This window comes from Cryptotermes secundus, unplaced genomic scaffold (assembly GCF_002891405.2).
Source record: "Cryptotermes secundus unplaced genomic scaffold, Csec_1.0 scaffold160, whole genome shotgun sequence".
Taxonomy (NCBI): domain Eukaryota; kingdom Metazoa; phylum Arthropoda; class Insecta; order Blattodea; family Kalotermitidae; genus Cryptotermes; species Cryptotermes secundus.
Window position 1 is genome coordinate 2,067,485 of NW_019745080.1, and position 11,902 is coordinate 2,079,386.

Genomic DNA, 11,902 nt, shown 5'->3' on the forward strand with positions numbered 1-11,902 from the left:
ACTCGCCTATTACCGTAAGAACGCGAGGGTTACGCCACCGCCACGCACCGCGGGGGGAGGTAGGGGTCAACATGTCACAATATATTGACGTATAGGCCCGCTGTTGGACAGGGGCCGTTGCTGTGCAACTGCGCGGTAAACACGCCTGTACAGCAATACAGTTACTGCTCCCGCGGCAACGATTACGCATGCAGCTGGGGGTAACGGATTGTTGTCTACGCGGTCCGCGTCGATGAATTACAAAAAGAACTGAGCTGGGGTAACTAGTCAATTGACCTCTGCAAGGGAGGCTGAGAAGAGATGGCGCTATAGTGTAGTTGATAGTTCACAAGAGTTACGCACGAGAGGCTGTGAGGAAAGAACTTGGAGCGCGTGAAGCTTAAACCCTCCAATGATAGAAGCCGTTGCTAGGGAACGGCTGGTTAAGAGATCAAGCTGGAAAAGGCTTAGCGGGTGCTGTGGTGATTTGAAAATTATGGTGATCAGCGATAGGGCTGTAATTGATTGTAGTTTTTTTTTTAATTCGCTTAGTTAGGGGTGGAGTCCAAGTTGGTCCATTCGGTACGGCGGCCACTGATTGGCCTATTATAGCCTGCCCCGGATGATTATGATGATGGAGAATTTGGTGGAATGAAGATTGGCAGGGGAAACCGAAGTACTCGGAGAAAACCTGTCCACCACAAATCCCACTTGACCAGACCCGGAATCGAACCAGGGCCTCCGCGGTGGGAAGTCAGCGACTAACCGCTTGAGTTATGGCGCGACCAGTTGCTTGTAATTCCGAGTGTGTTTATAAATGGTCAGTTAATCCATTCACTAGTACATACCTCGTGTCTAGTCACACCCCCAAATCGTGATAGTTTAAGTAATCAAAGGGAAAACATTGCAATATATTGTCACATAGATTCACCTAGGAAAGGTAATTTATTTTTTAGTATTTGAGATTCTCATATCGGTAGTTATGAAGAGTTCTGTCTACTGGGTTATAATGTTGTTTAGTCCACTGAAAGTCAGCGGACATTTCGGTGGAACATGTCGACTCCATCTTCAGGGTCAAAGAAACCAGCGAGAAAGCAGGTGGCAAGCAGAGCCAGATCCATCTTCGACCTTGAAGACAGAGGCGACATGTTCCACCGAAACATCTGTTGATTGTCAACGGACTACACAGCGCTATCTTCCAGAAAATAATACTCTTTAAATCTGTTGTTGTCCGGTGTACCATTGTTGGCCGCTGATTATACAAGCATGGACGTGAACGCGTTTAGCAAACATTTGGGCCCCTAGTGGGCATACCTTTATATTCCTGAAGATGTCACATACATTAATGTATTTAGAGAAGTTATCTCCAAAAAGTACTGAAGTTTATTCGAAATCATTTTATCCGTTTTAGAGAATATTTCCATTTCGTTTTTGAAGCCTGTCTGAAGTGTCCCTATTTTTTTATTTAGCTTCATGTAACAGTTTGAGATACTATTTTTGTACGATATCTTGATAGCAAAATCTCTTCAGGTTCAGGACATGTTCAGTATTAAATAACTTTTCTTTGTTTAGTTACAAGAGCAACTTTGGAATTCCTGGATGTAGTTAAAGCCAAGAAAACATTTGTGAGAGTAGAACTGTGTGCGTGTAATGTTTTGATGTTTCGATTTACGTGACAATCAGTTCCTTTCTTCACTCAGTGTCATTGCATGACAGCAGAGTTTGTTTGCTGTAAACAGTTTCCTACCGACTGTATCTAAGATCAAGAAACTGAAAAAGCGGCCAAGGCCCAAAAAAAGGCTTGTAGAGTCATAATAATAATTGGTTCAAGAGCTGAGCAACTATTAGGTTCTCAAGAAGGAGTCATCTACATGTAATTTGTCAGTTAATTAGTTATCTCTCCTATTGTTCACATTTTTAGCGTAGGGCATCCGTGAAACGCTTTGTTTCGCTTCAGTTTCTTGATCTAGGACAGTCGGTAGGACTCCATGGACGGGTGATCAGCCCATCATAAGGCCGCTACCTACACAAACACAGAATAAACGCAGACAAACATCCGTACCTTGAGTGGGGTTGGAACGTCCTATCCCAGTGTCTGAACCGGCGAAGAGGGTTCATGCCTTACACCGCCCGGCCACTGTGATCGGCAGTTAGTTAGCTAGATAAGGCTCAAATAGTGAACACGATAACGTACCTTTGCGTTGCAAAAAAAACTAAGAATTCCTTGATTATGTGAACAACTGTTAACTTTTCAAGCAGTAATGGGCTCCACGACGTTAATTAGTTAAGAGCTCAGAATTAAATATGATAATGAATTTTCTGGATCGTAACATGCTGGATGTTTATTGACTACATAAACAGTTGTTATTTTCCCTTGCCACATATCGTTAAATATATGTAATTTATTTATGCATCTAATATTGCAAGGCCGGCACGGTAGCGGAGCGGTCTAAAGCATGTACTGTCTTCGCTCGCTTGGAAACCGGGATCGTGGGTTCGAATCCCACCCAGGACATGGATGTTTGTGTACAGATAGAGGCCTTGCGACAAGCTGATTACCCGCCCAAGGAGTCCTACCGAATTTGTAAGATCTAGAAAACCGAAGTGAACGGAGAAGTTCATGAGGTAGGCGTAGGACCATTGGGGCTGTAGTGCCAAGGAAAAAAAGAAAAAAATATCGCAAGAGTTATAAAGCTGAAATAGGAGAGCAAGACCCAAAAGCGAGATCATCTGAACGCTAAAACAACCTCGGACCTGAACCATTTGTCATGTTCAAAGAAACCGGCTTTGAATTCTCAATCTACTGTTCCTCGTAATATCCCACAGAGCAGTTTATGCGTAAACAGAGGCCGATGATACATTGGACTAGGATTAAACTGAATGCTTAGGAGGAGCTGTTTGGGCACCTGTGGAATGAAATTATGAGATGATATATGACGTCAGGTTATGAGGATCGTTAACAAATTCTAAATGTATATACATATCCTAAACATGAGTTATGCGTTAATGCTGGTTCAAGTGCTGGTCTGCCTATGAACCCTTCTGTGAGAGAATAACAAGCATCAAATAGCTCTAGATCCATGTCAGGGGTGACCAGTCTTCACATTATTTGACATAAACACCTTATTGAGTGATGTGCCAAAGTGGTATCGTCTGGGATGTGATGCCGTGTAGACTGATATTAGTTCGCGCGAGGTTTCGAAGGAAATACATGCCTGATGTGCTCCGTAGAATCGTGCTTGCTTCTTGATATCTGGTTGTTTGGCTTATTTTTCGAGCCTGAAGATGGAAGCGGTAGGTTCTACCCAAACGTCGGCTGAAGTATATCAGTCCACACTGCGTAAAATCTCAGGATGTATTAAAAAAATGGTAAAGCTATCCCTGTAACAGGTCATGGAGACATATAAGGTTATGAGACGTCGAGGCTCCCACATTTTCTAGACAGACGGCTCACTGATGGCGGTGACGCTGTCAGCCTTACCCGCAGGCCGCCCTTCATACCCCAGGAAGATTCCTGGTATCTGCACTTCCTCGGACTAAATTCCAAAGGCAGGTTTTAATGACAGTGAATAGAATTCTGGTTCCATAAATAGAACATCATTTTTATGGGTTGGAGGCGAGATACCTCAGTTGATATAGAGACTGATTACAGACTTTGAAGGCTGGGTTTCGATTCCTGGTAGAGGTAAGATTTTTCTCTTTTCCATAACTTCCGGACCAGCTCTGATGTTACACATTCTCTTATCTAATGAGTACCGGGGGCTCTTTCTCCGGAGTTAAAGCGGCAGGAGCGTGAAGCTAACCACTCACTTCCATCTAGTACCGAGGTCAAGAAAGTTTGACCTATACCTGCACTCCCACATATGTCTTCATAGAGTGGTGCTTAATTAATTAAGCACTGTAACTTGACATTTATCCTTTCTTGTATGTTTGTGTCTGTCAGTGTCTATAACAATTGGCTTTGAATAGTAGGACTATTGGTGAATTGGGTAGGATTTGGAAGAGGGCAGTTGCAGTCTAATCTGGATAATACCCTAACATTTGCCTTAAGGGAATGTGAAAAACAACCAGAAACCTCTGTCTAAATATCCTGTATCCCGGACAAGATTCGAACAGAACGCCTCCTGAAAATAAGTCTCGAACGTTAACAGCTACACCAACCGCTCGTTAGTTGCATCTCTTGATCAGGTGAGTACGTGTCACGTTTACTTTACGGAACTCAAATCAATAATTTAATTGGCAAGTCAGGTGGAAGGGAAAAGAAGGAAAAAAGACTAAAAGAAAAGTAAAAGTAGTCAACTTTCACTGATAAGTCTTCACGCTACTGGAAGTCAGAAAATGAAATAAGAGCAAGAAGATATAGAAAAAAAAAAGTACGAGAAAGTGTGTGGAAACTTCGAGATCTTCCCCCCTCCTCCCCCCAGTAGTAAAAGTTCGCTAATTCCTAAGCAACTGATTGATAGTTTTTGTGCTTCATTCTTCTCCTTTTGTGCTTTACAGATTTGGGTTAATGCCAGGAAAGACATTTCACTGCTAAAATGTAGAAAAAGGCGTATGAAGTATACACTTCGTATTCAGACATATTCAGATAGAATCTGCTGCGGCTACGCGTGTAGAAACTGGATTCTGCACGGAACACAGCTAACAGATCCGTTCGTGAGATAAATGAAACAAGTTCATTTTACCAGAACCTATTTAACCCATTAAACCTAGTGGTTACCATATGCACCGCATGATTTAACATAATAAATCAGCATTCTGCCCACATAGCGAATTTGTGTGTTTCATATGATTCTTACAATTAACAGCGACTGTTTCCCTAAACACCACTAACTGGTTGATCTTTGTAACGAAGACATAATATGTTTCCTGTGAGGTACTAACTGAATATTTATATAATATTATGACGGAAAGCCGGTCGCGGTAGCCGAGCGGTCTAAGGCATGTACTGTCTTCGCTCGCTTGGAAACCGGGATCGTGGGTTCGAATCCCACTCAGGGCATGGATGTTTAGTTTGTGTGTGTGCGTTTTTCTGTGTTTATGTACAGGTAGAGGCCTTGCGACGAGCTGATCACCCGCCCAAGGAGTCCTACCGAATGTGTAAGATCTAGAAAAACCGAAGTGAACGGAGAAGTTCATGGAGGTAGGCCTAGGCCCACTGGGGCTGTAGTGGCAAGGAAAAAAAACTCTTTACCCTTGGAGTACGACCCCTTTCGGGGCCTCTCTAAGGATCTCCTTACTCCCATTGGTTCCCATTCCTACCTCATCCTACATCCGTACTGTGCTCACTTAACTATTTTATCCAGAAGATGGCTTCAGAAAATTTATCCGAAACCTTCATAACTACAAGAATTTATGGCGTCACATCCATGAAGACATGAAATCTCATATATCCATGTATCCATCAGTTGATCCGCATCGCTTAACTGGGCTTATCGGCGAAGATCTTGTGGGATGTAGTAAGGCGTAATTGTAGAAAACCCCGACGTTTCGGGGAAAATGTCGCTTCCATCTTCAGAGTAGGAGAGTGAGTCAAGCAGGAAACCAGCAGAAGAATGAGCCATATGAACCATAAAATTAAATTGGTTCCTTAAATAACCTAGTAACTAATTTATAGTTACGTATTCTATCTTGAATTGAAAATGTACAGAACTACCTTGTATATTGATCTTGTATTTGATGAATTCTTTTGGTTAGGCCCTGTTTTCCTGTTTTATTAGCGCGGAATCCAGATTTCAACCAAAATTCATGTGAGATTCGTGGAGAATAAATCGCTAATGATGCATTATTTTCTTCAAGTTTCTTCTATTTTCCCCTCCTAATCATTATTCCATTCTCATCTGATGACAGCTGTCACCACGCAGCACATTATCACATCCTCAATGCTTACACTGGGACTTAATCTGTCAGTCGGTACTTGACTGGTTTCACGGAAAGAAAATTAGTTTATCATCTGTAAAATTGCAAGGACCCAAAGTATGTTTTATTTAAATTAAGGTGGTATAGAATTATTCAAGATGTTCTTTGTATATCCCTCAACAGCGCTATTACTGTGTTCCATAATTGATCATGCTTAGAGCATAACGACCCTCCAATATAGGTCTGCAATATTTTCCTAGCTGTTTAATAAAACTCGCATTGCCCATTACGGTACCCACGGTATGCCACCAGCAATACATCTAGGCCACCTATTGTAGCTTTATTGAATATTGTACTGTGACATTTACAAGCCTATCACTTGAATAGGCAATTTGTCTCCTCTAAAATGAAATTTATAATGACAATGACAAAGTTGCTTCTATGGTCTATATGCGTACATTGTAGTTGAAGCTTCAACTATTGTATAACAGATCGAAATCAACATTAATCCCCTAAAAGGCTTCAAAGAATAGAATATAATTTACATTAAGTCTCTAAGTTATGAACGGGTTGAGTTGTATAAAGCTCATAAGTCCTTTGTTCCCATATTGTGAACTCAGTATCTCGTATACCTAACGCTATAAATGGCGATTATATCCACAGGCGAATCCGTAGTACATTAACCATAATTGTGGCAAAATAGTGTTTATTTGTAGCATCGCAAAGAGTCGATATTGAAGTAAAAGTAAAGTTGTCCCTGTGCTGAACTAATGAGGCACTACGCCAAGAAGCCATATGGTGGAGTGGATGTACAGATCCACGTGTTCATGACCTCGGCGCTAGGTGGAGGTGAGGGCCACTTCATCCCCGGGGAAAGAGCATCCGATATCCATTGGTTAGGAAGCTACATGGATTCTAGACCCGGTCTATACAATATGGAGAAGAGAAGAATCTTGACCCTACGGGATTCGAACTCCGACCCCTCGATTTTCCATTCTGTAGACAGTCGCTATACCGACTGCGATATCACGGCTCCTTTTAATTCATTGCATAGGACTTTTTGTCTGTTAAGTTTTTTGGTGTTTGGATACCGTGACTTCAAGCACACTGCAGCTCTGCGATTAATGCTTAGCAAGGGCGACTGAAAATAGTGGGTAGTAGCTACGTCGATTCTGTGAGTTGGTTTTAACTACACCTACCTGGTATTGCGTCACATTAATTTACCCGATTCTCTCCAGCTGAATTTCTCATACTGAAAGGTTAGCTACCTTCCACTCACACAATCATAGCTATATTGAGGAAATGAATTGTCTACTCAACGCCCTTAAAATTATAGAACATACGTTCTCTGAAAAATAAGTATTCAAATAGAAAGGGTTATCGTAAGGGTTGAACTGTCACACCAGTAGCATGGTCCATCTATGAGTATATGAAATTAAAAGCACAATAGATCACTGTAGGTCGCAGTGCAAGGGCCGAGAGGGCCCACCTCTTATACATTCATTCATATGAAATTAAACAATGTAAGTTGAGGTGAGCTGGTCACGGTAGCCGAGCGGTCTAAGGCATACACTGTCTTTGCTCTCTCGGAAGCCGGAATAGTGGGTTGTTTAATGTCTTTGTTTGTGCGTGCGTTTTTCTGTGTTTGTGTACAAGTAGAGGCCTCGCGACGAGCTGATCACCCGCCCAAGAGGTCCTAATGAATGTCTTAAAATCTCTTAAACCGAAGTGAAACGGAGAGTTTCATGGAGGTAGGCCAAGGCACAAATTCTGTCTGTAGCGCCAAAGAAAAAGAAAAAGTTGATGTTAATCGGACCACAAAGAGGAACCTCAACTAACACGTGACACTCAGTGGCGGTTTGATATTGTTTATTGCTGCAATCAGAAGATAAACATAAAACAAGAAACCCTCCTACCGATAACATTTAAAAACCTATAGTTTTAACTTAATTTATTGTTATGACCGTATAATTCGCTTGGAGAGTGGAGTCCAGCTGGGTCCACTCGTCACGTCGGCCACTGATTGGCCTATTGTACCTGCCCCGGGTGATTATGATGATGGAGAATTTGGTGGAATGAAGATTGGCAGGGGAAAATCGAATACTCGGAGAAAACCCACCCCAGCGCCACTTTGCCCCCCACAAATTCCACTTGACCAGATCCAGGATCGAACATGGGCCTACGCGGTGGGAAGGCAGCGACTAACCGCTTGAGCTACGGCGCGGCCTATTATGACCGTATAACTGATACTAAGATCCTTGGCGATTGTAAAGCAAATTCCTTTTAGTGTTGAGTCTTTGAAGAAGGCCCCGAAAGGCAGAAACGTATAAGGCTATATAAATTACTGGATTATTTACATGAATATATTTGCAGTAGGAGGCCTATCATGCCAAGTTTAATAGAAGTGTAACAGCGAAGGCGTCTCATATTAAAATAATGTAACAGATATGAACAACGCATTGCCAGACAACAGCTCTGTAAACACTGTCCAACAACAGATGAAGCTGTTTTTTCTACGTCGTCCGCGCCGAGCAACGGTGGAACAACGGAGTTGTGCAACCCGTTTCTAAGCAACGACTCGATAAACACGCTTCCGCATAAGCTGTGACGACAACAACAATAGAGGCGGTGTTTTCTATGGGGTCTGTGCAGAATGCTTATAGGACAAGTGAATGCAGTGACCGAGTATTTCAGGGGCAGTTACGAGTCAGTCGTAAGCTGGAGGAGTGAGTCCAGAAGAACTTTTAGTTCCGAGTTTCCAGAGTGATTGAAGACGAAATATCAAGAAGACATCTTAGTGATTTGAAGCGCTAGTTTCTGTGTTGAGATCCGTTGCTAGGAGATGACTAGTAGAAACTTGGAATCCTAGTGCGTATGCAACGGTGATTGGAAAGGATGCAAATCAGCGATAGCGCTGTTTTTAAGTGTGTTTGAGAGAACTTGTAACCAAGGTGCTAATTAATCCAATCGTCCGAACTAGAACCCGTTATATTCGTCACGCGTACCACCCTACGCATGATAATATAAATGCTGCCTTAAATATTTCGTAATTTATCTGTTTCCGCCCATCAGGTTGATATAGAGATAAAGGTCTAGCCTCGTATTCGCAATGTTCTTGGTTCGAATCTCGTCTGGAATACCGGTTATTGTGTTTGAGGTTTTCATGGTTTTTCTCTTTATATTTAGTCAAATTCCGGGATTTTTCTATTACTATTCTTAGTGGGGTGAAACAGTCCACTTGCTACTGCGGCCACTACTGGCCTATTGTACCAGTCTCAGATGATAGATGTTGGTGATTGTGGAACAATAGTTGGAATGAAGATTGGCAGGGGAAACCGAAGTACTCGGATAAAACATGCCCCAGTGCCACTTAGTCCGCCATAAATCCCACACTACCAGACCCGGGCTGAGACCTGGCCGCCGCGGTTTGAAGCCAGTGACTCATAACCTGAGTTATCGCGCTGCGATATTCCGGGATAATAACATAATTAGGCTATGACAGCTTTCTCCAAAAGCGTTTACAATCCATCACTCATAAAGATACAGAAGGCTTCATAAAGTAAACCGCTAATAAATTCGCTTGTTTCCAGCAACAGAAACATCCGCCCTTGCTGCTCGGGACGCTGTTCCTGGTGCTGCCTTTCCTACCTGCAGCGAACCTCGTGGTCACTGTGGGCTTCGTAGTGGCGGAGAGGGTCCTGTATATCCCCAGGTAAGTGTATGCTGCCTCTGTGTTGCCTGCATGATGAGGTAACATCGGCAGTGGTAGGTGTACTTGGATGTTTCAATGTTGTCCTCTGAAAAGCAAGCCTCTTGTAAAGAAAATGAAGTTGTTTTAAGTGGGACAACGGACACAGGCTGTGCTTCTCGTGGCGAGACTCCATATTAAAGCTTTAGGGTTAGCGGCCTCCGTAGTCTAGAGGTAACGTTCCCACCTCATGACTCGTAGTACGCTGGTTCAAACCCGGCGGAGGTCGTGGAACTTTTAAGGGCGGAAAAATTCAGGGAACAAGTCCTCCGGGAGAGACTTTAAGCCGTGGGTCCCGTGTCGTAGCTTTACGGCACGTAGAAGAACCTCATATCTCCTAAGGAGATCACTGAGCCAAATTCAAGGACATTTCCCGCCCAACAGTAGTCTCTAACGCCTCTGATAGATGGGGAAGCATTATAGATACCGCCAAGCCAGTAGAGGCCGAACTCGCTGGCTTGGTCGGGACTGATGGTAAGCACCAGTATCGGTAGGGTATAGAGACTAGTAGAATATCATAGAGGGAAGCACAATAGATCAAACTGGTCGCGGTGCATGGGGAAACCCACCCTCTCCAATAACTAACTAACTAACTAAAGCTTAGGGTTGAATTTCTTCTAAATAGTATATACAAATTTAGTCCGTACCTCACAAGTAACACAATATGACTCCTCTATAGAACTGAACTGGGGCACGTGGTAGTGTAATTTGTTGAGGCACTGTGCTACAAGCCGGAAGGTCGCGGGTTCGATTACCGGTGAGGTCATTGAATTTTTTCTATTGACCCAATCCTTCCAACAGCACAATGGCTCTGGTGTTGACTCAGTCTCTAACACCAATGATTACCAGGAATCTGCGTGAGGGGTAAAGTGCGGCCGGCGCGTAAGGCTGACAATCTCACCGCCATTTGTGGGCCGATTGTCCAAAATATGTGAGAACCCCAAAGTCTCACAACACTATTGGCCTCCACGGCCTGTTTCAGGAATAGCTTTACTTTCTTCAGAACTTAAGGGATTAGTGCTGTTTAGGGAAATTATCACTGTTCACTGTAAGAACCATACGAGACACACAAATGCGGTCTGTTTGCGGAACGCAGAGTTCCCCCGTATTGAAGCAGACGGTGCATGCAAGGTTAATAAATCGGTCCAATTAATTAATGTGTTTTGACTGTGTCTGAGTGAGGACCCTCAAGAACAGTGTAGCTGCTACCAAGATGAGTCCTTTTATTTCTCAGCAGAATTAAGCAGAGGATTCTGTGTCTCAGACATCTCTGAGGGTGCACTGACGTAGATCGCTATGACGACATCAGAAAGCTGCTACATTTTGTTTGCAGCATCACAGGGGAGCCAAACTCGTTCCAGAGTTCTTGTTGAACACGCAATTGCTTCCTCATGATGACACCTTCAGAGATGTTTCAGACAGAGTATATATATAGTGACTGTTGTGTGCTCAGCCTTGGGATGGTACTGCTCCTGGTGTATGGGGCCCAGTTGCTGTGGGGCGTGTTCCTCCGCCAGAGGTCTCTGCTGCTGTGTGCGGGCATCTTGCTGCTCCTCGTCTTCTGCGGGCGGACTGTGGCCAGGAACAGGGACTGGGCGTCCAGGCAGGCCCTCATCAGGTGAGTTCAGCTTTCCTATTGTCGCGTATCGGGCGTATATCGCGACAAATAACTTCACGATGTATTTTATATAGCGAATTTTATTTCACATTCGCTCTTACAATCACCCAAATTACAGATTTACGATTACTGCTATCTGCAGTGTCACAAATAGTACACTCCAAATGCCACAATACAACTGACTGGTTGCTGGCTAACTCGACGATAGGTCCAGGACTCGCTGACTGACTCAGTACAACTCTGCGGTAGCCACACTAGAACTGACTTCGTACCAGCTGTGCAGCTCACTTATATAGCTGCAGTGCTTGCTTGTTGCGTAATGAGTGGCACGTCATCCTGTTACGTCACCGCTGTTGATTCGCCTTGCATAGTTACCCGGTTACGGGGCTCGGCTATCTTCGGCTCCGCTCGGCTCTCTTCGGCTCCGCTCGTGACGTCACCGCGCATAGCTGCCAGGATGCGGGGTGATTACTCGCCTATTACGCGAGCGTTACGTTACCGCTGAGGGGTGGGAGGGGAGCGCTGACTCACCCGCCGCGTCACTGCTGGTGTGGGGGGGGGCTCGGCTTTGCGCAACATGTCACAATACTTTTATTTATGATTTATATAGGAATCACGCGGTCACGTAGTTGGTTGAGGCACTATGCTACAAGCCGGAAGATCGCGGGTTCGAATCCCGATGATGTCATTGGATTTTT

The 11,902-nt window shown here is 43.9% G+C and overlaps 1 protein-coding gene across 4 annotated transcripts in view; it reads left to right on the forward strand.

The window, feature by feature from the left end:
• Positions 1 to 11,902, forward strand: part of LOC111874882 (protein O-mannosyl-transferase TMTC1) — a 339,223-nt gene that overhangs the window by 260,938 nt on the left and 66,383 nt on the right. For all 4 annotated transcript variants that reach the window (XM_033755644.1, XM_023870740.2, XM_033755642.1 and 1 more), the window contains 2 exons: positions 9,429 to 9,550; positions 11,040 to 11,204. In XM_033755644.1, the coding sequence (XP_033611535.1) occupies positions 9,429 to 9,550; positions 11,040 to 11,204 (287 nt within the window). The remainder of the gene's footprint in view (positions 1 to 9,428; positions 9,551 to 11,039; positions 11,205 to 11,902) is intronic.